This window comes from Ixodes scapularis, unplaced genomic scaffold (assembly GCF_016920785.2).
Source record: "Ixodes scapularis isolate PalLabHiFi unplaced genomic scaffold, ASM1692078v2 PGA_scaffold1__304_contigs__length_218370807, whole genome shotgun sequence".
NCBI lineage: Eukaryota > Metazoa > Arthropoda > Arachnida > Ixodida > Ixodidae > Ixodes > Ixodes scapularis.
The window spans coordinates 73,626,242-73,653,440 of record NW_024609846.1 but is presented as its reverse complement, the minus strand read 5'-3'; the positions used below and the strand labels follow the sequence as shown (position 1 = coordinate 73,653,440).

The following is a 27,199-nucleotide window of genomic DNA, read 5'->3' as shown; positions in this document are numbered from 1 at the left end:
GATGTAGTTGCTCGATGGATGTAGTTGCTCGTTGGATGTAGTTGCTCGCTGGATGTAGTGGCTCGGTGGATGTAATTGCTCGCCGTTCCTGTTATCATGCCTAGCGTACCATTACATCCATCGTGCTAGTACATCCATAGAAGCCAAGATGGCCGCCGTGGGGCCGCAATTATATTTAAGCTGATTACTTTGTTTGCGTTATTCATATTCTCATTGGTTCGGAGCCTCAGCAAACAAGGGGTAAGCCACAGAACATTAGTGAATCACAACTGAACTCAACGGGGCATTCAAACTTCTTTTTTTTCTTGTCGAAAAGCGAAATAAAAAGTAAGATTATGTGTACCGTCCTAATCCCCTATTAAAGTAGTTTACTGTAGAACATTTAATTTTCGCGATGACCTAATATTCGCGAGGACCCGAATTTCACGATTTGATCAAATTCGCACAAAATTGGTCACGCAAATAAGTCACCCCATGAATACGAATACATTGCGTATATCTCCCTTTCACGAAATGTTCTGCCCGCGAAATTTCCGAAACCGGCACTTCGCGAAATATCGAGCCCGCGAAATTAAACTCGTTTCTATTGAGTTAATTATGAGAGTTAAAGAGCAGTAACTAATGTTTCATACATGTGGAAACAACAAACAAGGAAAATAACGCCTTGTCATTAGGATCGGCTCCCAACGGCGGAAGTGGTGGCGCATGCGCAAAGCGGGCATACGACGGCCACGTCGGACCCAAACACTTTCGAGACGGGTTCGCGGAGTGTCTTCATATGGCATGACACCCATACTCCCTCTCGATAATTTGAAGTTCGAGCTCCGTTAAATCCGGTAAATTCATCAGGGGAGGCTCGTGCGGCTTCGGTGAGGCCGAGGGCCGCACAAGGTGCATGCATGACGCACAATGGGTAATTTTACTTGCTTTTGTCCATTATTCATTTTTTTGGCGTATAACTCCTGAAATAATGTGAACTATTGAAAAATATATGGCTCGTTTGCTGCTGCGTTCACTGAGGTCGGGCTCAGGGCAAGATGATAGGCATGCTAAGCGGATTCGCTCTTTGATCTTTTGCCTTGCAGGCACTTTATGGTGAAATTGCGTCACGCGAACCATGTTTACAAATGTACAGATAGCAGAAAAACCTTCTAGGCTTGAGTATGGAAAACTCCGAACATATTCAGGATTGCCAAATTCGCCTGGGCTAAGGCTACACCGCTCCCTACATCAGTATATCTCGTGTTGGCCCGTTATTATGATGATGCGTTTTGCCACCTCTCGTGACGATGCGACTACTTGCAACCAGGTACTACCGTGAGACAAGACCGATTTTTAAGCCTCTTGCGACGGCGGAGGACCGGATGCGCTGCCGCGGAGCAGGTCTTACGCCGTCTTTTCTCTCTCGGTCGTACTCGGTTGCAAGTGTCTGAACAGCGCTGAAAAGAGTCGGTTCAGACATTTGCGTTTGACTGCGTTACGACTGGTTTCAACCAATGGCGTCCCCCACGACGAACCAATGGGGAGTCAACGCAGTCAAAGCAAATGTCTCAACCATCCTTAAGAGAATTACACTAACCCTTTCGCAATTGCTGCTCGCACCGGCACAAGCGGTCGCAAAGAGTCGTTCATAAGCAAACGCAAATGTCTGAAGTAGCTTTCAAGAAAGAAAGAAACGAAATGTGTAGCGGAGAAAATTTGCGTAACTGATGCATGCAATGGCACGTTTTTGGATGAAGCTGCTTGATGGATATGATAACACGATGGATGTAATGACACGCTTGGATGAAGTTGCTCGATGGATGTGATGGCGCAGCGGATGTAATGGCACGATGGATCCAATGGCACGTTGGATTTGGTTACACGCTGGATGAACTGGCCCGAAATGGATCTACTGGCACTATGTATGTACTGGCACTATGGATGTACTGGCACGATGGATGTAATGGCACGAGATTGGACGGATTTGCTCGATGGATGTAATGGCACGATGGATGTGCTGGCCCCAAGCCACTCAGCCATGGAGCAAAAATGATTGACATTTTTTTAACATCTAAAAAAATAAAACTAGGATTAGTCGGCAAATCCTTTTTTCTTTTACGCCACGCTCTTCTACAAGCGCGCCACCAGCCTTGGCTGGGGAGTTCCGGATCTCGTTGCAGATTGCTGATAAAGTCGACGGGAAGCGGGAACTCGCTATTGACTTTTTAGTGGGCTTTGTTCCTTAGGTCGACGCGTCAGCTACACGACAAGGTCCGGGTTTGAAAACAAAAAAGGGAACAATAACCAAACAAAATTGTGTACGCAATATTTTACTGTGTATTTGTGTATTTCTGTCATCGCAATAAAAAGTAACGTGAAAGTAACTTGAAAAGTAATCAATTACTTTGCAGTAATTGTTCAATTACTTCTGGGAGGCAGTAATCAGTAACGGTAATCGGTTACTTTTTTGATTGTAGTAATTGTAATTGTAATCAGTTACTTTTTTTCAGTAACGTGTACAAGTCTGGTCGTACGGGATGAATACCAATTCTTTTGATCAGTCCAAAATTTCTCTTTTAACGGTAGACAGAATTCGCCGGTACCGCGAACGACAGTTCTGAAATAGAGGTCCCACGCCCGTCGTCCGCTGCCATCGCCGTCCCCGCGAGTCCCACGATACGCGAAACAACGAACGCACAGAATGGTTCCGGTTGTCTGTGGAACTTTTTTTTTTTTCAATCAACGTATTTACAGCTTTTTAGAAGCCACAAAAAATGGGTTTCATATTTTTTTCTATTTTTAATATTGAGTGTGTGCCTTCAGTGACCCACGACTTTAATTAAATTTGGTGGTCGCATCGATACCTTAGAAAACGGCCCGTGACCGCGAAAAAGAGAGTGAGCGAGACTCGAACCGGCCAGTTCTTGATCGGCGGTTTTCGGGCGGAAAGAAACCGAATTTCGAGCCGCAAATTCTGTTCAGGGTAGTTGAGCTCTCATATGTCACGTACAACTAAAAACCTCGGCGAGCATAAATACCCTGTCAGTGTCCCTTTAAGCAATACCAAACACGTATGCCGTAAAGCGATTGTCATCTCCGAAGGCGACTTCCATCTGCGGAATATTTGGCGTGTTGTCTTCTAATTATTCCAATTACATTACAGAGACCACAAAACGAACAAACGACATATACCTAGCTCTTCATCCGAATTGGCGCGCACAACACCTTCGACGTAACACGGTATCTTGAGCCTCTTCGCTGGTCAGCCAAACGACTCGGCAAACACTTCGCCGAGAACGGCTGCATCGTCGTCACTCAAGCTGGAGCTAAGCTGGTATCTTCGTCGCTGTCACTGCGTTTTATTAGGCCTTCTGAAATCACCAATAACAATGTCATCGTCGCAGTATGCTCAAGCGAGTCGGTCATGACGAGGGGAACGAAAACAAGCACACCAAGAGAGCCCACCCAGTAATCGAAACAAAAAAGTCGCGAAACTGCTTCACTCCCCCGCGGGAATGTCGATAACGAAACTGAAACGTTGCGAGGGACGACTACAGATCGTACTCCTCCGAAAAAGACTACACGGAGAACTACTCCGGACCACGGTCTACCTTCCACCGTGCTCCGGACCGCTCGACGGGCTCGACGCGCTCCGTCACTTTTCCACGGAGCGGATGGAGCCGCTCGGCGAGCGGCTCCATCCGCTCCGTGCGTTGTCGCTTTTGTTGTCGCTTTCGTGTTTCGTGTGTATCTTCAGAATTTTTGTCGCCACTAGAGATTTTACGTTATTCTTCTGTAGCTCGTAATTTTCCCAGTTTAGTTTTGCCATGCTTTTTATTCATGGCCTTTCGATGTTTTCTGGACCATTCCTGTCGTACTTTGATTTCTTCCTTTACCTCCTTATCAAACCACGGTGTTCGTTTATCACTTTTGACTCTGGTTTGTTTTCCTACATGAGTATATGCTAGTTGCATTAGAGACTCGTAGAACTCACTGTAGGTTGATGGGAGGCTTCTTGCAAACTCAGCATATTACCCCATGCCGCCATTCTACCTTCGTCACTGTTAAAAGCAATGGCCAGATGGCGCAAGACACCGCCCAACAAAAAAATCCACCGTTTGGATTTACCCAGAGATTGCAAGTCGTCGCAAATAGTTTATGAAAATAAATTATCTACTACAATTTAACGCATTAATTTTTTAAGAATGTTTAATAAACTGGCAGGGTAACATAGTACATTTGCAGCTGTAATTTAGTTTTCACTAGCGCCGCCATTTCGATACACAAAGAGTGTCGCACGCAGTGTTGCCAGATTGGGCTATAGACGCTTTCAGCGAGTCAGTTACTCGAGCTGCCACCAGTCGGCGTGCGCTTCGCGCGCTTTCCGTGCCGCCATAGCCGACCTTCAGTTTCTCGCCGTTGCTCCGCGTTGTGTGCTGACAGGTCACTACCGGGTCTTCGTTTTCGTGTTCTTTTACGTTCCGCGTTGAAATCTTGTATTTTATTTAGGTCTTTTCGATATTTAGGACTTTCATTTAATCATGCATTTGATATTTATATTTCGACATAGCTTTTGTATTTTCTTATTTATGGAATGAAATCGGACAGCGAATGGGTCAACGATACAAGATTATGAGGCTTCAATGGCCATGTAAGTTCATCCCATTCTTACGTTTTTGTCGCTAATAAAGGGTAGTTAACACTATTGCGACTTATGTAAATTGCAACTGACGCAATAAGCTATCACAGTCGTGCTTCTTGCTGCATGTGCGCGCTCGTTTCCGTAAAGCCGACCCGCATGTAAGCGATGTAGCGTGCGACGGGACGAGCGACGGAGATTTCTCATCGTCGCCCGTCGCATCGCTCGGTTTTGGGATTTCTAGAAAACGTCGCTCACCGTCTTGGTCGCTTGCTCCGTCGCTTCCATGCGGTTTGCCTCGTCGCGCGACTGCCCGAGCGACAGCGAAGCGGGTCGCCGTCGCTTATCTGGTCGCTCGCCAAATCGCTTACATGCGGTTTATACTCAATTATTTTCCATGCACACAGCATTGAACCATTGGCGCCTTGATATTAAGTATAAACCGCATGCAAGCGATTCGGCGAGCAACGAGACAAGCGACGGTGACCCGCTTCGCTGTCGCTCGGGCAGTCGCGCGACGAGGCAAACCGCATGGAAGCGACGGGAGCAAGCGACCAAGACGGTGAGCGACGTTTTCTAGAAACCCAAAAAACCGAGCGATGCAACAGGCGACAGTGAGAAATCTTCGTCGCTGACTCTCGTCGTTGTCGCCGTCGCTCGTCTCGTTGCATGCTAAATCGCTTTCATGCGGGTCAGCTTTACGGACACAAGCGCGCACATGCAGCGAGAAGCACGACTAGATAGCCTTACTGCGTTAGTTGAAATTTGCATATGTCGCAATGGTGTTGACTTCCCTTTATTAGCAAGAAAAACGTTAGAATGGGATGAACTTACATGATCTCTGAAGCCATAATCTTGTATCGTCGATCCATTCGCTGTCCGATTCCATTTCATAAATAAGAAAATACAAGAGCTAATGTTGAAATATAGATATCAAACGATTAAATGAAAGGCCGAAATATCAAAAAGACCTAAAAAAACACACGATTTCAACGCGGAACGTAAAAGAACGCGAAAACAAAGCTCCGGTAGTGGCCGGGGCAGCACACAACGCGGAGGAATGGCGAGAAACTGAAGGGCGGCTATGGCGGCAGGGTCACGTGACGTCAAGATGGTGGCGCCCATGAAATGTTGCCTGAAAGGGTCTATATATAGCCAAATTGGGCTACATTTTTTTCTAGTTGGCGTCAAAATTTCGCGTTTGGCTATGTGGCTATTTTTGGGCTATATCTAAGGGTGCGGCGAACTCTTGACGAACCTCAGTTAATTTTCGAACTTCTAGTCAGTTTCGAAAAAAAATTGTTTCTCTTTTGGCTAGTTGAGAGGAGAGAGAGGAAGGACGATGGCTTCAAACTTCTACAAACGTCGGGGTTTTCACAATGCGCAGAGAAGCAATGCTAGCAGAGTTCAAGCGGTCTCCCCACAGCGCAGTGAAGCAAATCAAACAAACAAATTGCACTGTTTTTACAGGTCCAGTAGCGCGTCTTCTACCCGGACGTGGACTGAACTCTCCAAACGCAGCTTTGGTGCCCATTGCGAAAATTCTTAGGCATCGCCAACTTTAAGAAATGGAACACAATCAAAAATAGCGTGAACCGGAACGGGGGACGCTCATATTCTACACAAAGAAAAATAGACGGGTGGGTTATTGGTAAGAACCTTAGATATAAGGAGTGCTGGTTTGAAACTCCCAGTTCTGGCACTTCTGCTCCTGCATTCTGTTATTTTACTGTATGGTTATAACTCCCGGGCCTCATAATACAGCTGTTCATGTAAGTTTTCTATTTCTGAAATCCTACAAAGGATGGGTAATTAATTGTTTCAGAAATTTTCAACCTTCTGAAGCATTTTTTTTTATATATCAGGGGACCTAATGCACACAAAAAGTGGCGCATCAGATTCAGAGGGTTCAAAAAGAGAATTTAACATGTTTTTTGCGCGTATGAAAAATTGTCAATAAAAGGCTTAAAAATCGTTCTTTTTAGTCTTGGCTATTTTGGGCTATATTTATTTTATGGCTTTGGCTATATTTGGGCTATACCTCCCAGCCGTTTGGCGGTTTTTCGGTGGGACCATCTGGCAACACTGGTCGCACGCACTGCCTAATGAGTCTTCCGAACAGCTGCGTAGCTAAGTATTTTTTTGTCTTACCCATCGATTATTCTTTCCTCTCGCGTGTATGGACTAGTGTAGAATAATATTTTTTTTTTCTAGTTTTAATCTAGTTTAATATACGGTTCAGCGTAGTGGGAAAAAAAGGGAAACGCTGCGCAACACGTGGTCCACACCAAGACGCGGATCACGTGTTGTTAGGCGCGTTTCAAGCGTCTGGCGGGACGCCGGGGACGCGACGTTTGAAGGCAGGGATGGAAATGCCGGACGTCGAATGCGGCGGGTGTGCACGCTGGTGCTTCCTTGAAGAGACGCCTTTCGCCAGCATCGAGGAGGCGAAAGACAAAGAGTTCCGGTGCAGGATGTGCGAAAAAGTGGACGCGGTGAGCGGGATGCTCGAGGGGACGAGGAGGGAGCTCGCGGCGGAACGCGAGCGACTGGAGAGGCTGGAGGCGGGGGCAGGAGAGTTGGCTGTAGAGAGGGCAAAGCGGGAGGAGTTGGAGGAGGCTTTGAGGGCAGAGGTGCACATGAGAGAAAAGCTGAGTACGGAATGGGAGATGAAGCTGAGGGACATGGAGAGGCAGCTGGGAGAGGAGAGGGAGAGGCGAGTGGAACTAGAACATACATGGACGAATAGGCTGGGAGAGATAGAAGTGGTGATGAGGGAGAACAAAGAAAGGCACGAGGCAATGGAATGGCAGCTAGAGACTCAGGTGGGGGAGCTGAAACAGACTGTGGCAAAGGCCAAGGAGGAGCAAGAGGCACTGCAAAAAAGCTGGGAGACCCGACTGAATGATGCGAACCGAAGAGAACGAGAGGAGAGGGAGATGAGAGTGGCCCGGGAAAAAGAGTTGCGAGAGATGATGACTCAGGTGGAGAAGCCGAGTGAGAAGGAGGACATAAAGGAGCTGCAGGCCAAACTGAGTATGGAAATAGAGGAGGTGGAGCGGGAACTGAGGGAGATGGAGGCTCGGTGGGCGCGGAAGGGAGCTGGCGAAGACGAACTGCAGAGGAAAGAGAGGGGGACAGCGGCAGACAAGAGTGGGCAGGCAGCCAGGGTAGAGGGATTCTCATACAGTGCGGCTCTGCAGCGACCGAGTACAGGAGGAGATGGGGTTCCAGGGAACGCTCGACCGGCAGAGAAAGGAAAGGCGACTGGAGCAGGGGGGCAGGTGATCGTGGTGGGCAGCTCCAATGTGGCCAGGTGCAGGGAGGGGATAGGGAGCAAGGTGGAGGACGACGAGAGGGTGAAAGTGGTGACCCGCCCGGGAAAGGGAATGAAGGAGGTAATAGAAAGTGCAGTGGCTATACTGCAAGAAAATAAGGCAACAGAGAGCCTAGTCATGGTGCACGCGGGGCTAAACGATGTGCTGAACAGGAAAGGAGGGGATCTGGGCGCGCACATTAGGGAGGGAGTCCGGCAACTCAGAAAGGTGAAAGAGAACGTGCACATCGTGCTGTGCACCATCCCAGAGGTTAGGGGGCAGACCGTACAAACAGAAAGGGAGGTAAGAGAAGCCAATAATGTGATTAAGGCACTAAGATTCCAACACAGATACGAGGTCATGAACATCAACAGGGAGGTCCGCCAAAGGAGTCCGGTCCCCACTTTCCAAAGGGACGGGATCCATTATGGCGAGCTCACAGGAAGCCGGGTGGGACGAAGAATGGGCTGCAGGGCAAGGGCTTTTTTGGGAGCCTGCGAAGTCCGGGAGAAGAGAGGGATCCGGATTTAGAGCTGGGAGGTGGGGACAGGGAGGGCAGGAGGAGGCCTCGCAGGAATAGAAAAAAGAGGAAGAAACAGCTTAATATTGGTTTTATAAACATGCAGGGAGGTAGAAAGAGACTAAAATGGGAAGAGCTTGAGAAGCAGCTGATGGCGGAAAATTTTCAGGTGTATGGATTGGCGGAGACCCACCTTAGGGATATGGAGGAGCCACCATACATAGCGGATTATTTTTGGTTGGGATGCAACAGGAGTAGCGGAGAACGAAAGGGAGGAGGGATAGGAGTATTGATCAAAGGCCAAGACTGAGAGAGGGTGAATGAGGGATGCAGGGAACACCTATGGTTGATAGGACGGATTACGGATTTGAACACACTGCTGGGATTTGTCTACTTGAAAACGGGAAGGGATTCAAAAGAAGAAAATGCACAGCACTTGTCATGCATAGCGAGGGATGTCAGAGAAATTGGTTTAAATAGGGAAATAATTATCATGGGAGATATGAATGCCCATTTAGAAGATTTTGATGGGCACACTGACACAACAGGGAAAATGTTGCAAGAATTCTGCGATGCTCTGGATCTAGTACTAGTTAATGCTCAAGTAAAATGCGATGGAAAAATCACGTGGGAGAGAAACGCTTCTCACTCAACAATAGACTATTGCCTCATGTCCCCAAAGCTGTATAACAGGCTAGGGAGTATGGAAATAGACGAAGAAGGTATAAAAAGCTTAGGGAGTGACCACAGAAGAATCAAAATCAAATTTGGTGCATCGGTAACAGAGCTAAAAATTCAGGAACGGGAAGGTAAATCGACTCTAAACGAAGATCAGTTACAAGAAGTATCCAAAAATATTGAGAGCATAGTATCCAACCAACCGGAAAGAGAGTGGTCATATGAGGATTTAGTGGGCATTTTTAAGACTGAGTTGGAAAAGTACCGAGGTAAGCGAGGAGGAAAGAGAGGGAAAAAGCACAAACCTAAAATCTGGTGGGATAAAGAGGTTAAGGCAGCCATATCACAACGTCAAGAGGCATCTCGAGAACATAGGTGGGCAAAGAAAAGGGGAGCAACCCCAGACGAAGTAGCAGCAAAGTGGGAAAATTTTCTGAATAGAAAAAGGGAGGCATCAGCTCTCATACAGACCAAAATTGGCAGCGCAGGGGTTCAGTGGATGATGGAGATAAATCAGAACGACAGAAATGCAGCAAAAAGATTTTGGGAGCACATTAAGGCACAGGGAAAAAAGACGGAGTCGTGCCAGCACTCACTCACCACGCAGGAGGGGATAAAGGTTGAAGGGAAAGAGGCTCGAGAATACATCAGGAGGACAATTGAAGAAGTTTTTTCGGAGTTGGAACCAAATGGAAAACTAGAGAACACCAATCACAGTAACGTGCAGGAGGAAGAGGGAGCCAAAACAATGGGAACTACTATAGGAGAATGGGACAGAGCGGAAAGTAAGATTCCACCAGGAACAGCAACAGGTCCAGATGACATTCCAATCAGACTAATAAAGGCCCTAGGTAAAGCAAGCAAATTAAAGCTAAAACAGGTGATAGACCAAATAATTAAAGGGGGGGACGTACCCAATGATTGGAAACTAAGCAAGATGAGACTAATATATAAAGGCCAAGGTAATAAAGATAGTATTAAATCATATCGCCCAATAACAGTAACTTCGGTCATATACAGGCTAGCTATGCAGATAGTGAAGAGAAGAATGGAAGAGTGGGCAGAAAGCACGCAGATTCTGGGTGAGCTCCAAAATGGTTTCCGAAGGGATAGAAGGCTTGAAGATAATTTATTTATAGCCACCCAGTGCATAGAAATTGCAGCGACAAACCATAGACCATTATGGGCAGCATTTTTAGATATCAAAGGGGCATACGACAATGTGAGTCAGGAAAAACTCTGGGAACTGCTGAGGAGGTATGAGCTAGATGCACATTTGATTAGATTCTTGCAAGAAGTGTATACAAATAATGAGGTGGTTATAAAGTGGGAGGCAGAAACTACAAGACCAGCAGCAATAAAAAGAGGGCTTAGACAGGGTTGTCCCCTGTCACCACTGCTCTTCATGGTATACCTAAGCGAATTGGAAAACAGGTTAGAGCAGAGCAACTTGGGATTCGATCTGACGTATATGGAGGGAGGGAGCGAAGTAAACCAAGTCATACCTGGACTGATGTATGCAGACGACATTGTACTTATAGCAGATAGCCGGGAAATATTGGACAAATTAATTGGGATATGTGGAGGAGAGGGCGACAAGCTTGGTCTAAATTTCAGTAGAGAAAAATCTGGAGTGATGGTTTTTAATGACGAAAAGGGGGAGCCGCTGAAAATTCAGAACTTTGAAATAGACTATGTAGATAAGTACAAATATCTGGGGGTCTGGGTGAAACAGGGAAAGAAATATTTAGAGGAACATGAGGAAAATGTAATAAAAAAGGGGAAAAGAAATTCGGCTATTATGAAGCATAGAGCACTGTGGAATTATAATAGATATGAAGTAGTTCGAGGCATTTGGAAAGGAGTCATGGTGCCAGGTTTGTCGTTTGGTAATGCAGTGCTGTGCATGCGATCAGAGGTTCAGACAGGATTGGAGGTCAGACAGAGAAGTGTAGGCAGGTTGGCACTGGGGGCGCATGGGAACACGCCAAATGAAGGGGTACAAGGGGACATGGGATGGTCGTCTTTTGAGAGTAGAGAGGCAATCAGCAAATTGAAATTTGATCAAAGATTAACAAAAATGGAGGACGTACGATGGGCGAGGAAGGTGTACAAGTATTTATACATGAAGAGTTTGAATACAAAATGGACGAACCGAACGAGAAAACTAAAATTTAAATATTTGTCATCTAGGGAGGAGACTGAGCAGAACACAACGATAAAAAAGGGCGTAAAAGAAGCCGAAAGGAAAATGTGGAGTGGTAGGATGCAAGGAAAATCAGCTTTAGCAATTTACAGGTCACATAAGCAGGAAATAAGAAAAGAACAGGTTTTTGATAATTCACGGGGTAGTTCCCTACTATTTGAGGCTAGAACGGGGGTTTTAAGAACCAAAACGTATAGGGCTAAATTCGAAAAAATGGATACATTATGTGCCATTTGCCAAAATGAGAACGAAACAATGGAACATCTTGTTTTAGAATGTACGAGGCTTCGCCCTGCTCTCCTGGAGGGGTCGGTGGATTTGGCGGGGGCGCTCGGTTTTGCGGACGAGGATGGAGGAATGGAGAAAAAAAGGGTTACCATCACAAGAAGGAGATTGGAAAACTGGTGGATACAGTCTAGGGAAAATGAAACAAGGACGAACAATTAGCACAGCTGGGGGTCAGGAGGGACAGAGGAATATTGGGACTCCCTCCCGCGTGGCTCCGGCCCAAAGTCCCACACCTGTCCCCCAGTGGGTGTGGTTTAAGGAGGAACACCGACGAGGTTGACCAGAGGAAAATTGGCGACTCCCTCGCCCGGGGGAGGAGGCGGGGGGCGGTGTTTAATTTTTTTTTTTTTTTCCCGATCCCCCAAAGGTCTTCCTGGGAAGTACTCTACCCGCCCGGTGATAGTTGCAAAGAAGTAAAGAAGAAAGGAAAAAAAAAAAAAAAAAAAGAACAAATTTCTTAATTAAAAATTTTAAGGCTAGGTGGCGCAAGCTACCGCCCGATATAAAGGGAACAGCCAATATCCATCCATCCATCCATCCAAGCCTTCGCAGAAAAAGAGGTGAGCTGAAGGCCATCTGCTTCAGCCTCCTTGGCTTCGGTTCACTTCGTAGAGTAAAACAATTTACGATCAACCCAAGCAAAACTAACGAATTCCGCGCTCGTCAGCACCGTGAAACCGCCCCACCATGGGTGAGCATAACTTACCGCACTCTGAAACGGGCGGCGTGAAGCCCATGAGCATCCAGGGTCGCTTCGCTAGCGACCGGGAACGTCTCACCGGCGACTTCACGGACGCGGACCGCGAGTGGCGTAAGAAGTGGCTCAAAGACCAGCATCTGTCACCCAACGAGCCCCGGAAAGTGCCCGAGCTCGAGAGGGCCCTCAAGAACCCCTTCCGAAGGTTCTATCGCTATCCGATGGACGCGCTTTTCGCCCGCCTCGAACCCACGCTGGGCAAAAATCCGGCGATGGTGCTTCGCTGGGTCATACCCAAGGTTTTCTTCATGTACGTCCTGGGCCTGGGGTTCCACTACAACAGGAAGTACAACCACCACGACTGGACGAGACACAGCGGACTCATCGTTCGAAGCTCGAGGGTCGACGTGCTTCCCGGGGACCACGGCTACCCGAAGGTGTCTGACAAGGTCAAGCCGCAGGATTACGCGGACCATGGCTTTCAGAGTAGGACCGTGCTCCGCTGAACACCGCGGCTTTGGTTGGTCGTCGTCTGCTAGTGCGGCGAGGTTACCGTGTGCGCTTAATAAATAGTTGTCGCTTGTGTTGGGGGGGCCCGCAGCCCGCTGTGTCGAGCTTTGTTAGAAACAAACACCTTCCTCGACGGGAAGCCACGTTAGTGTCGATTTGTCACGACGAATATCGCTACGTGTGACGTTTCATTATCGTCACTTGTTCAAACGCTGGTTTTACGTAGTTATGCTCTCACCGCCGGATCCTTCTACGCAAATACCGATGAAGTGTGTCGGCAGCGCTGCAACCCCTCGATTTAGTCGAACCGCAGTTTGTCTAATGTAAACACCACCTTAACAATTTTCTTGGTGAGTGTCGTCTGGCAAGGTTTTGACAAGACCGCATGGATGCCAGTGCGAAGAAAGGTTTTGCAGAAATAACTGAAAAGCTGCAGGCACACTGGTACACTCACGACTGAGTTTACCAGTGTGCCTGCAGCTTTTCAGTGCAGACACTCCGAGACTGAAGAAAAAAAGAAAACAAAGTTGTAAGGGTCTGAGCGTCATCTCCTTCAATACAATATGTTTGGGGGCTGAATTTAATGCGTTGAGCATTGCATGCAGGTCCAGGCCACATGAAGCACAAGACCAAGGCAGGCATCGCATAAGCATATAAAAGGCATACTTAGCTGAGATCCATGTATAGAGAGTTTGGTCAATGTTGAGCATGGGCAGAGCCAGGGTGTGCACCAGACGCGGAAAGAGGGCTTGACATGATCTCTTGACCAGCCAGAAGCCGAAAAGAATCCTCTAGCGGTGGTAGCGAGAAACAGTTCTAATCATAGGTATATGGTTTTGATAAGTACGTAAGAGTTAAATGTAGTAACCCTCAATGGATAGAAATAGGGTGCCTGTGATGTTTCGATTATGATCATGCATGAAGACGCAAGAAACGAATGTGTCGCTTGAACTTTGTTTTGCTCGAACAGAGAGCGACTGCTTGGATGGCGATTCTGGGCCGTCGGCGCCTGGCATACAGTTAAGTTAAACATTATGCTAGTTGCGCTCTTCCACCATGATTTTGGCTGCCCGTGATTGAAATATCACGTGCATCATATTTTCAGTCCTCAAGAGTTACTCTGACGCGCTTACTAATTTCGTTTCTCGCAACCACCGCCAAGGTATTATTTCCGGCTCCTGGTTGGACAGGAGCCGGACAGAGAAGACGCCCTGGAACACACCCAGCCTGCTTTCAGCCAATGGCACCTCCTCACTTGTCTCCTATACTTCCCAATGAATGGCCAAACACACTACATCTACGACTCTCAATTAGCCATCATAAATCGGAAGCATTATGAATCGCAATTATCGAGATTCACCAAACTGTTGGAGCCAGACTCCATAAGAAAAGCGAACAGGAGTGCAAGCAGCTGGACAAAGTATGACTCTGGAGCTTGTGGTAGCAGGTCACTGTTGGCACATGCAGCTAGCTTCTTAATTACTAAACTTAATTTCCCACATAGGGCAGATCATACGTAACACACCAACAAACTGCGTAGCAGGCGTGCCACGTCGCTGCTTCCCACAGCAGTCAATAGATGATGTATGCGACGTAGCTGATGTCACTGCCTGCAGTATGAGACGCTTCTTGCAAGAGGCGAAGCGGTGCACAATCTTGTTCAAACCATGCTTATAGAACGTCTTCTCCTGTTCATAAACATGCTGGGTCGCTTTTGTATGAGCTCGACTTGCTCGTACGTGAGCTCCAGTAACCACAGGACGCCCATAATCGCGTTTGACGAATTCAATACGACTTCTGGGGTCTTAAAAACTTGAAGTTTGTGTATGAGCGATTCACGCCGACCGTGCAAAACCGACCCGGCATATCCGGGACAAGGAGTTGTATAAACCTTCACGATATGAAAATCACTTACAGTGTCGTAACTTAGGTTAATAACTTCAGTTACCACGAGCGGATGCTTGCAATCCAAGAGCACAAAATCTCGAGGTGCTGTACGCACCTTCCGAAGTAGAACCTATATAAAATTCTTGTTAAAGCGTACTTCTCGCACACTCCATCTGTTCCAGAATAAATATAAACTTCCTTTGATCATTGTGAAAAACCCAGGAAGCACCCAAACGTCTGGGGGAAATTCAAAACTACCCAAAATTCCCCGTAACCAAGCACAACACGCATAATGTAAGCATGACATTTTTTTGCTCCGCGGTTTAATCATAATGATTGAGACTGGTGTTTTGTTCCTTGGTTTAGGGTTTCCATAATTTCGCGAGTCTTTACCATTTACACGAGGCACACATTTACTGCAGTTTTCTAAGCTACTTGCGAAAGGTAAGCTCAATAGTTACTGTGATAAACCTTCCAAAGTTATCAACAACACAAAATATCAACCTAAAATAATGTTGGCAGAAGAGCCTCCGTTTGGAGTTAAACACTTGTTTTTAAATAAAAGAAAGACACCAATTTATGTAGACAAATCTCCGCTTTATTGTGTGCAGTGCATACAAAACGAAACTATACTTTTTTTAAAAAAGTAAATGGTAAAAACAATGCAGAAGTGCTCTTTGTTCACACAGGAAGATTGTACACATCTTCATGCAGGTAATTTGCAAAAGTCTATGCTACAATGGCATTGTCACAAGATAAAAAAGAAAAAAAAGTTTGCCATTTGATCATAAGAGTCAGCACTGCAGCTTTTAAGCTAAAATAACTATATAAAAACATACCTTGAATTAATATGACTGGTAATACTTTACACGGGGTTACAAGCAAAATTGGCATAAAACTAAAACAAAGTAGATGCTGCCTTGAACCTGACTGGTATCTATCTGCACTTGCAATCACTTATACAAACATCTGTGCATGTGCTATAAATGTTCCAAAAACTCAAGTATGGAAGAGGACTTGGCAAAAACAAGTGTACAACAAAGTAAAAATCTAGAATACAATGTAGTACAAACTTTGCTCAGTGCCACATGCAACTGGCGCACAAACGCAGACAAAATATATATCGGCAATAATGACAATTCGCACGCTCGTTCCTAACTTATGTACAGCGGCTGGCTTAAATTACACGCAAAGAACTGTCAAGGACTATAAGCGAAGGACAAACGCAAAATGTACAAGCCCCAAAGACATGTCTCGTAAGCAAAGACTGACACCAAAAATAAATGAGTGAGACAAGCAGCATTTTACGTCACTCGCACGAACACACACACACACATGCACGCTTCGTCACTGCAAAAGCTACATCGTAAAAAATAAGATGCTGGGTGCAGTCGACACCCCTCGACTATGGCAAGACTCCGCGAAGGTCTTTCACTGCAACCACCGCGTTCAAAGGAGAGATTCTTTCTTGAATGCACGCGGCGTAGCAATGCCTAGCTGCTTACATTATATATTAAAAAAGTTCACCCACAACTATTACGGTAAATGGTAGGCCTACTGACAGAGGAAAAGCAGGTTCCCACTTGCCGGACGAGTACTGCTGCAATACCGGCTGCCAGGCGTTATTATCGCGGGCGGCAAAACCGCTGCTAGGCCTTGTGGCTTCCCTTGCGGCCGTTTCCACGACATCGCCTAGGATGTTCGTCGTGCAAGTTGCGACATTGGCAGAGTGCTGGCAAACTGCATGAAATGAGCTGCCGTTCTCGACCGTCCTCGCCGACACTTTTGCAAAGTTGAAGTTGTCAGAGAGTGTCGCATACAAAACTACACTGCTAGAAAATCCACACTCTCACAAATACATCCTGATTGTGCACCGTACATAGGCAACCTGTCCGCAGCAATTAAGTCAATACATTCACGTGAATCGGTCCGTCTAGAATAAGATGACTGGGCTTACGAATGTGGTATGTTTGTTTGGCTACAATTCCAGCATTAAAAATGTTTCGCGCATGTCCGTGACGATGAATAAAGCACTAGTAAGCGTTTCTTTGGCTCTTAATATTTGAATGAAACTTCCATAGCCCGTTAAGTTACGAGTGTTGGCTCTTCTAAAATTCGAGTGACGATGCAGATACCGAGCTAACTTGAGCATTGGCTTGTCGCAGATAACAAGCACATAATGGGATGGGAGTTTTAACGAGCATCTTCCAGCTCGGTAGCACATAAATCGGAAAGGCAAAGTCCCGGTGCTCGAGCAAATGCAAAGCTGCATTCGGCTTCACGAGCCATCTCTAAAAACGCTCGTCTACCGTGGCATGCGGCCTGCAGTAAGCCCAGAGAGCCGACAACATTTTTTTAAAATCTAAACTGTCCCAAGAATGCCCAAATCACATTACCTGCCACCGTGTCGAGCTAGACAGCCCTCCAAAACCCGTGGCATGTCCGACGACGACGTCGGACATGCCACGACGCGTCTCAAGCCGACGGGACGTAACATAAAACTAATTTTCGGCGCAGAAAAAAAAAAAGAAAAAAAGCTAAGCCGTACCCGTCCAGAGCTCAAACAGAAGATTCCGAGAAAGAGGGTCACCTGTTCGGTGTGACTAGCAAAAGGCAGAAGCTCCCTCGCTCTCCAGCAAATTTAGCTCGACCATCCACCTCATCCCCGCAACTTTCGGAATCGCACAAAGCTGCCCGTAAACCCGTTTCTAAATCTCGCTCGACCGACACGGAGGCACAAAAGTCCCCGTCAGTCGAACTCCCACAGTTGCTGCTCGATCTCCGAGCGGAACATACTTCGAAAATCGTTCACACGGCCGACCTACTCTCGCAGCTCGCCAGAAAAATGGGACGGGGCGACAGGCCGTTTCAAACGGAAATCCCGAGGGCGGTACAAGCCCTCGCGACACCGAACGATCCGTCCTTCGCGAGGAGCCCTCAGACCTTCATCTCCCAGATGAGCACCAGCGCGTCCCCGCTGGGCGACGACGAAGCTGCCGACGACGCCAGGTGGTCCCTCTCGCCTCCGCCGGCCTTGCGCCAGTTGACGTACCCGCAGCCACCCGTAAGCGTGAGCAGCGTCTTGCTCTGCTGTGCCCCCGGGCCGCCGTCCGTGGCTGCGCCCCCCCGGTGCGGAGCCCCGCCCCGCACCACGCCGCGCGGGTGCCGCAGCGTGCCGTACGCCGGGCCTTCCGCCGATGACAGGGAGGGGGACGGCGACGACGCAAACGCAGACTTCAGTGCGTCCGAGGACGAAGGGGCGGCCCCGGCCGTGTTTGGTGGCGCGCAGGTGTTGGTTGTCGCCATGTTGTTGGCGGCGGCCGGGTTGCTCGGGTCGCACGTGGCGGCCGAGGAGTCAGAATCTCCTGAGACCTCCATGGTGGACAAGTCCCAAGACCGGGGCCGGCCTGGACGATGAGATCTGCGACGGTTGCGGGCAATGGTCATTGAAGCAGTGTTTTCCAGTTCAGTCAAGGTTTGCAAGCGTTGCGATTGGCTGCACAAGCCAGGGTAGTTGGAAAGAGTGAAGGACGTCCGACCCAGTGCTCGATTCTTCCAAATACGTGCAATTACTACTACCGCATTTATACGATTGGAGGTCGACCCATTTATCAATTGTCAGTGTACAATTATTAGAGAGAGTCGTATGCACTTTATTTTTTTCTTCTTTCATAAAGCATGTTCAATCAATCAATATAACCTGAACTGGGGGACTTATAATCAGAACCAAAGCATCCCAGCCCGACAAAGACAAAACAATCGCAATAGCAGGAACACTTTGGCTTGTTACGAGTTTAGCCGACTACACCTGTAGCATTTCGCCATTCTGTGCGCTCATTTTACAAGTTCCATTTCTTGATTTTTATTGCGAAAGCATTTAACTGTCTTATGGAGCCGAGCAGACGGCATCTGTAACTGCAAAAGATGGCACCTAAAGACCCGTAATTGTGAAAAAGGGCACCTGAATTGACTGTGGCGCTTCATATCAGATGCTTTGTTACGGAAGCCGGCGCGGCCGCTCGAGGAAAAAGCGGACGCGCCTCGGAAATATAAAGACACAAAGAAAAGCACACCAACGCAGATGCCTTGTCACGGAAGTCAGTGAGTGAGCTCAAGGTCAAAGCAGACGCGCTTTAGAAATAAAATGCCAAGAAAAGAACAGCAACATAATGCTTTGTAATGGAAGCCGTCGTGAAGTTGGCAAGGTTCGTCGTGCCTGCGCAATGGGGGAGCGTGATGTCACCGCCGCAGCGCTGAGTGCGATACAAAGACGTGGCATGCTGCTTGTAGAAATGTGCTAAGTGTAGCAATGCTTTTGCATTCCAACAAAAAAGCAGTTTGAAGTGTCTCTGCCGAATCTTTTTAATCTGCGCGATCGAGTCTTACGTTTATGGCGATCGCAATTCACAAATAAGCTCGAATGCGAGGCTGTGAATGGAGTGAAATACACCGCACTGCTCGGCAGCGTGCCCGAGTCCCGGGAGTGGTGGCGCTTGATGTAAGGGCCATGCCAGAATGGATGAAACAGCCGCTGGAATGGCATCTTTCCGTAATGCTTGTTTTTGCACGATGCACGGTCGCACATTGTTTGATCGAGCGTTGAGGTTGTGCAACCGCACTGGAGTGCCAACTGTGTTTCTCTGTACTGAGATGCATCATCCAGGCAGTTTAGGTTTTCTGTACTCGTTAACAGCCATTCTTTATCCAAAGGCAACCAATGATTGCGCTATTGGACGCAAGTTCGACCTGTTGGAGAAAGTGGTGTGGCAGTGGCGTCTGCAACGGCGCAAGATCTTGTGTGATGGCAAACGAAGAGGCTGGGCCAAAATTTGAATATGTCTAAGTACTTTCCGGATTTAAAGGTCAAGCCTGCAACGTACGCTGCAGAAGTGCGCGATCAATCCCTATCCACGCCGTGCAACGCTATCACTGAGCAAGTGTGGAAGATGGGGTTGATAGGTCATTTTCAAAGTGCTGGATTTTATTGGGCAATGCGGGTGATGTATTTCGGAAATGTAGCCAAGATGACGACGGGAATGACAGCATCAGTACGAACGAGAGACACAGTGTGAACGACAGGGAGAAGCTCCCAAGCATCCAGCGCGCGCTGGAGGCAAGGCATTCGAAAGAGGCGCCCTACCATTCTCCCATGTTCCCCGTACAATGCACCCCTAAAGCATAACTTTTTTTTTTTTTTTTGTTTTGCTGACATACATTGTTTCGGGAAGGGGGGTGGGGGGGGGGGGGGGGGGGGGAGAGTCGGCTTACAATCGAGTTGTCTTACAATCATGTAAATACGGCATCAAAAGTCAAGTGAACTGGCACTCGAGCCACTGGCCAATAGACTGACCCACATGCCAAACAGACCACGACACCAGTGATGCTTCCGTAGCTCGCACAGCAGTTAGCGCCCATGGCTCACCAGCAAATATGTCCGGTGAAACTGCCCTCAAAAGTGAACTATTCACTGAAATCACCCTATGTGCAAAGCACATTTTCCTTACCCCATCAGGTTCTATCCCCCCTACAGAAAAAGCCCACATTCATCCACCTTTTATTCACAAGGCTTCAAAAACTGTGAGGGAAAGCTGGTGAATGGCAGGTTCCATTTTAAGCATTTGATAGCGCAGAGCACTCGAGGAAGGTACGACCTTGCACTCTCAGCTATCCGTGAAGTGTGAACCATTTATCATACTTGCTCAAATGTCTTGCACATTATTTTCAAACAAAACAGATTAATCTCCATAGAGCACGCAAACAACCAATCATTACAGTTTTTAGAAGGGGCCTAGCGAATGTGGAGTCAGATATAAGATTTTTGCACAAATCACCACAACACTAAGTACGACAGTGCCTAAAGTTGATCACACTCTTTGTTCCGTCCACATTTCTCCCGAGAACACCGAGATACAGCCCTCCCCTACAAATCCTGTTGTCTGGGTTTCAGTCAATCTGTGCAACGAGGTAGGCAATAAAAGTTTAGACAAGCATAGTGTCGCTTCCATCAATTAGAAAGCAACTAATAAAGGAAGTTCTTCCTTTGTCTTTCACATACTTCGATTCTCACGCCATAGTCTAGGGCAGCCAAAAACAAGCGGATTAGAAACAAAGTTGACCGGGTTTTTCGTGTCATGTACCATAAGTTAACCCATCCCGTTTCCACGCCGTACGACCTTTGTGGGAGATGGGCTATCTTTCAGGATGCCTCACGGTACTTCAATGAACGACTCTCCGCACGCTCTACAGATAAACAGAGATGTATGTGGGCTTTCCTCAAAAACGACGTGAAAGTATTTAAGGCGGCAGACGCCTCGGGCAACGAGAGGGTTCTATAATCACGCACCTGCGCCCGAGGGTGGCGAAGTGGAAGTGCATGAGCTCCGGGTCGCTGCGGTTGAGTTGCTCGTGGCTCTCGTAGTCCTGGACGTTCATGAGGTCGGCGTACAGGCCATACACTTCGCTGCGGCTCGCCTCGGGGCTGCTGCCGCTGTCCGCCCCGCCCGCATCTGCCCCGGCCAGGGAGGTGAGGGACGGTAGGCCGCGGGCACACAGGGACAGGCCCCGAGGCAGCGTCTTGGCACCGGACATGTGCACGTTCTCCGTCCGGCGGAGGGCTGCGGATGCGCCACGCGGCGCGGGTTCTTTCTTCAACGAGGGCGTTGAGAAGAAATCCCTCCGGTTGGGGCGCAACTAATAGAAAAGTCGGCGCCCTGGGCTTGGTTGGATGCCTCCCCCTTTGAATTAGTCTTGCCCCAACCGGACACATTTCTGTCAAATGTTCAGGTTCAGAAATGCAGCACCATAGAAGACGAAAACAAAAAAACTAACCGGACAATTGTTAATCTACTGTACAGTCATGGCGACAGCTGTGATGAGTCGTGGCGAAGTTGTTGGGCATCGGTGTCGCATTCACGCACCGTGGAGTGCGTGAACAAAAGCGTTCGGAACAATATAGACATCTGACCATTCTGTTCCGGAACATCTGAAAGCCCATCTATTGGCACGAGCTCTTATCATTTGTAGATCTACAACAACATTTTGTTATAGTTTTTTTTCCTTTTTCCAGAGAATGCATGCAATGGGCATCAGGTACTACAAAAACCCTAAGTATAGAGCAGGTTACTAACACTGTGGCGTAGTTCAGTGGTAACAACTCCGCTTCGCATGCAGCGGACCCAGGTTCAGTTCCAGCAGTCGGTGGGCAATCTTTTTCAAGGATTTGGCAACATCGACTATGGACACCCTACATTGCCAACTACAACATCAACAATGGATGTCATTTCCAGTAATGGGAAAAGCCCATAACAGCTATCGCTGTAAAAAATTGTAGATCCCTTCCACTTCACGTGAAGATGGAGGACCAGCAAAGCTGTTACTTTTATGACGTGCAAGACGATACCTAGAGAACGACATCTAGGACGACCTCAAAGATGACTTCTAGGAGGACCTCAAGGACGACCTTAAGAACGACACCTAGAGGACAATGTCTAGTACGACCTCAAGGATGACTTCTAGGATAACCTTGAGGACCACAACTAGAGGACAACGTCAAAGACGACTTCTAGAACAACCTCAAGGACGACGTTTAAGACGACCTCAAGGATGATTTCTAGGACAACCTCAAGGACTTGCCACGACCAATGGAGAGTTTTCTGTCAACATCAGCGGACGCATTTCTTCCCAGATCCTAGCGCATAGCAGCTTCGCTGTAAAACAAAAATACTGTTCCTTAACCCGTTCACTACCGCACGCATCATGTGCTGCCGGGCTGTCCGTACCGCATATTTTTCCCCTAAAACAGGGCCACAATAGGCGTGACTGTTTTGCTTATATAAAAAGCTTTTACAGTAAAACTCAGTGCAGAAAACAAGAAACTATGTTTATTTACATGCTAAAGTGAGTTGTTAAAGTCTATAAATCACTAGGCCCTCACAAATTCTTCCTCGTATGAAAGATCTTGAAGCACTCCATCCTCGGTCACTTAGGCGTCGCACAACCGGTGCGCTCTTGTCGTGATTCGGACTAGGAACTGCTCTCAGGATCGCTCCCGTCGTCGACAGAAGGCTCCGAAAACTCACTATCCTCACCAGACGTCCCGTCATCATCGCTGTCGAAGAAGATATCTATAATTTCATCATCAGAAAGGGCACACCGTACACTGGACACAGCCATCTTCTCCAAGCAGGCAGCGATCGAGCGGGAAAGATGACACACAAAAGAACAAGCTCAAACAAACACAGCAAACAGAACGACCCTCGCCATCTGTTGGCAATGTATTTAACTGCGCTACCCCAAGTCTACATAGTGCGCCATCTATGAATGGCTCTTGGAAACAGAAATTCATGCAGCCCGGCAAATCGCCCGCTTTGGCAATCTGGGCCCTGACGGCAAATTCAAAGCCGGCGAATTCGCCGGCTTCGGTAGCGAATGGGTTAATGGCCACCTCCCTGAAGAAACCGCCGAGTAGGCCTTGAGACGTTGGATCCCTGATTAGGACTTGGTTGGATGTCTCGCCTTTTAGTTAGTGCGCACACCTAGGACTGGCAACACGGCTTAATTGACCATTCCACCAAAATTGGGTTCAAAGCCAACCTCCATTAAGAAATTGCGAGACATGCTGATTTGAAGTAACCTTGAAGACTTTCAGGTCTACACAGAAACCAGGAGCAGGTGGCCAAAGAGAGAATGGTGTCACTCCTCCAATCGCAAAGACACGAAATGAAAGTGCACTTTTCGTGGTGTCCTTTTTTAAATGCACCGTGCTAGCCTCCATAATTATGTTTTTTATAAATTTTATCTTTTGCATTTGCACACCACAAACACAACAAACATCTTAGCCGAAAACAGTTGCATATCCTTCTACAGCCCCTCCAAGAACAAAATATATAACCGAAACAATAATCCAAACAAGGACAACCGTCGTATCACCAACTCACCCTTGGTTCCAAGCTTGTGGCCGGCCGGTGTCGAAGGCAGCATGGAGTCGGACTTCTGTTTGGAAACGCCGGCGTTGGCATCCGGCTCCGTCTCTTCGGCGCCAGTTTCCGTTCCTTCGGCGGCGTCTTCTGCCCTGGAGCCGTCCCCCGCCTCCGCTTCTTCTTCTTCGTCTTCTTCGGGGAGCCTTTCCGGGCTCGCCTCTTCCGCCGTCACCTGAGGGGGAAATAGCAATGCCTCATGTTTACTGGGTCCCTTCCACTAACTGCAATCATTCTTTAGGTGGTGCAAGGTGCCGTACAGCCTTACAGGGGCAAAGTAGGCAATGGAAATAACAGTGTGTGATTGAAACAATCGGGATAGTAATGTGCCACGAAGTAATAGATGACGCACCAGACTTCTGCATTGTGGATATAGACGCTTTCAGGCAGCTGTGCGTGGGCGGCGCCATAACCGACCTTCAGTTTTTGTTCCCTCTTATTCCGTTCACCTCACTTTATCGTTATCACAGCAGGACAGGCTATTGCCATTTTAAGTGTTACTGTGTCCTTCTCCCCAGCATAGTCCTTTTTGAAGGCTTGTCAACGCCCGCTTCAGTGGCTCGACATCTCGGTAAGACAAGAGAAGGTCGGTTATGGCGGCTCAATCAGGCGCACGCTGAAAGCGTTTATACTTCATTTCACTATAACTTAGCGAACTGTGGAGGCTAGGGTCCAGCGACCCAAAAAGAGCATTGGAGCGAGGCACGTGACCCGACGTCAGGGGAACATTTGTGCCACCACACCAAATGCGAGGCGTGAGGCCCATAGAAACCGGCTGTCGCCTGCTATTTTTTTCATTTTTTCATTTCATTTTATTACCCTAAGGGCCTCTATGTGAGGCATTACATAAGGGGGGTACATCAAATTCACACAAATTCACAAAAATTGGGGAAAACATTGAATGAGAACAATGAGAAAGCATCATTATACAGAGATTACTCAAACAACTTAACAAGCTCCTGCGTTAAATGGTTATGGTCACGTATCGTCACCAGGCTTGAGGGCATGCTATTCCATTTAGAAATGCATAGTGGGAGAGGTGAGTATTTGTAGGCATTAGTTCTAGAGAAAATGGGTTCGACTTTACATGGATGATCTAGGCGAGAGGAAATATGATGAGCCGGGAAAATGTTTTTAGTGACCATGGGTTGTAGTATAGTCTGTGCATAAAAGTGAGTCGTCTGCTCTGAAACCAACAACTTCAGATGAACGTGCACCGCAACAACATTTCCGTCCGCTTGAACAGCGTGCACTTTGGGAACAGTTCATAAGACAACCATACGCTCAATTTAGCCACAAATCTGTAAATGGTGCTAATGCCAGGGCACAGTGCAATGTTTTGAGTGGAAACGGCCAATGACACGGCTGCTATCGCCAGTGATCGCCAATCACCACGGCGAAAAAAATGAGCGGATACGAATGTGCTAGGTTTAGAATAGATATAATTGAAACTCATAAATTTGTTATTATTTATTCACATCTCCTCGTTATAAATGGAATCGCGCAAGTTCAATTGCCATTAAAAGAAAAACAAGCCCAGAACTACTTTTTGTCTCGGAGGGATCTGTTGGTGTGGCGGTAACGAGGCTACTGTAAATAATAATAACTGAGGTTGTGTGGATATTTATACGGCGTGTAGTTGGTCAGCCATTTCAAAATTGCGACGAGTCACTCATTGGAGATCAGCAATTTAGCCAGTGCAGTATAACCACAAGCCTGGGGTCTTTAACGTGCGCCACGCAGTAGTGATACACGACCGCACGCCGGTACGAAGCTCATCCAGATCGAAACAGGCAGGGGTGGGGATTGAACCCAGGATCCCTGGATTCTGCAACACGAGCTTTCGCTCAACGTGCTCCGAGCTGGTGTAAGCCCAGTCGGCCACCGATCCCCCAAGGCCCCGGTGGCCTTGACCATGGAGTGTTATACGTGTTTTGCTCCGGTGCCCTTATTGGGTCACGGGGGCTGCAGCCTCCACAGTTCGCCAAGTTATAGTGAAACGGAGTATAGCACAAGCCGAAGCTGTCCTCCACAACCAATGGCTAAGCGGCTAAATAATTTAAAACATCCAAGACGGCATAGTCAACGGTTCTTCGAACATGTGCCACGGAGGCTCACTGCACAATTATAGACAGCTCTTAAACTGCAATTGAACAGTTAGTTTCATTGGCGACCAGGTAAATAAGATGAAAGCATTCAGATCCAAGTGTCTGTCTTTAAAGCTCCTTTCATTCCTTCCCGTATTTCTCGTCTCATCGTTTTTACAGCGCAGCTGTTAAGGGCTAGGTTCCCCAGGATCGTGTCCTGTACCTGTCGACACAAACCTATCTGGACAACTACCGCCATCTATAAGCGACGGCAGCAAGTACACAACCAGTGCCGCCGTCACTCATAGATGGCACCAACCTTTCAAGCTATCTAGAGTTCCTGTATAGGCTCCCTACGGGAGTCAGAGTTGCACATTCATCTCCGTAGAGCCGTCTTTCCTGCACGGCATGTTGATCCTGCTCCTCACGTGACTGAATTCGGTAATAGTAGCGCCGTGCGCTCGAGGTGCGCAGCGCGCTCAAAAGCAGAGGAACGTACTTTCGGGGTGCGTGCAACGTCTATTTTCCTGCCCGGCATTTGATCCGGATCCTCACGTGATCGGATCTCGGCGAATAGCGGCGCGGCGGCACATGGAAAACAGACGCAAAACTCTGGCTCCCGTAGGGAGCCTATACAAGAACTCTACAGCTATCATAGAAGAATGGATAGTTGGGGACGTTGGTGGGAATTCATCGTAGGATGTTTCAAGGTTAACCAGTTCAGACGTCCCTCTAGCATGTGGATTTTTCAACTGTGTTCCTACGTACCCGGGGTCCCCCAGAGTACTTCCCGGGATTCTTCGAGCTCCCAAACCACCTCGGCCGTCCCTGCCCCTAAGTTAAGTGTCTTGCACTACATTAAAAAAAAACTTTCAGCCTTTCCACTTTGGTGAAGATGGAAGACCAGCAAAGCACTACTATGGTGGGATTGAAGTATTTATAAAAACTGTTCAGCCGGCGTGGCATCCTGTCGTCACCGGGCCTCACACTTGCGCTTCGCCTCCGTGGCACGATCGTCATCCGTGGCGTTGGCCCGCCGGCGCCCTTTACATCGCTGGTTCTATTCTCGGCGGCGGCTTTCCAGGCGAGCAATGTGCTCTTTGGCAAGGAAATCCTAAGCGCTGAACGCAGTGGAAGTCGAGGCGACAGCGACTTTGCGGCGGTTGCAGACCCAAAAAGGCTGCTGCGTACGTCGCCGCTCCTTCCGCAGCCTGTCTCCCTTCCCCGAAAGGGCGCGTGGCCGACCCATCGCAAGTCCAAACCGAAACTGATAAGAGCGAAGTGGGCGTAGGAAACGGCGCGCAAAGCAGACGAGGACAAAGAAACAAACACGACGAGCGCTGCGCTCGTTACGTGTGCTTCTTCTTTGTCGTCGTCTGTTTATCGCACTGTTTCCTACAATGAATTCCCACC

The 27,199-nt window shown here is 47.9% G+C and overlaps 2 protein-coding genes across 6 annotated transcripts in view; one reads left to right on the top strand and one right to left on the bottom strand.

Moving 5' to 3' along the window:
* Positions 1-12,174: 12,174 nt before the first annotated feature.
* LOC8042814 lies at positions 12,175-12,911 on the top strand. The gene has a single exon (XM_029973254.4). The coding sequence runs from the start codon at positions 12,318-12,320 to the stop codon at positions 12,831-12,833; it is 516 nt and encodes a 171-aa protein (XP_029829114.1). The 5' UTR covers positions 12,175-12,317; the 3' UTR covers positions 12,834-12,911.
* A 2,389-nt stretch (positions 12,912-15,300) lies between these two features.
* LOC8042806 (rho guanine nucleotide exchange factor 10-like protein) overlaps positions 15,301-27,199 on the bottom strand; it is a 74,156-nt gene continuing 62,257 nt past the window's right edge. For all 5 annotated transcript variants that reach the window (XM_042290780.1, XM_042290777.1, XM_042290778.1 and 2 more), the window contains 3 exons: positions 23,661-23,874; positions 21,068-21,338; positions 15,301-18,145 (listed from right to left, as the gene is read on the bottom strand). In XM_042290780.1, the coding sequence (XP_042146714.1) occupies positions 17,662-18,145; positions 21,068-21,338; positions 23,661-23,874 (969 nt within the window). In that variant the 3' untranslated portion in view covers positions 15,301-17,661. The remainder of the gene's footprint in view (positions 18,146-21,067; positions 21,339-23,660; positions 23,875-27,199) is intronic.

What these genes read in the sequence shown, in the direction of transcription:
- LOC8042814 (XM_029973254.4), top strand. Translation starts at nt 12,318, where the DNA reads ATGGGTGAGCATAACTTACCGCACTCTGAAACGGGCGGCGTGAAGCCC.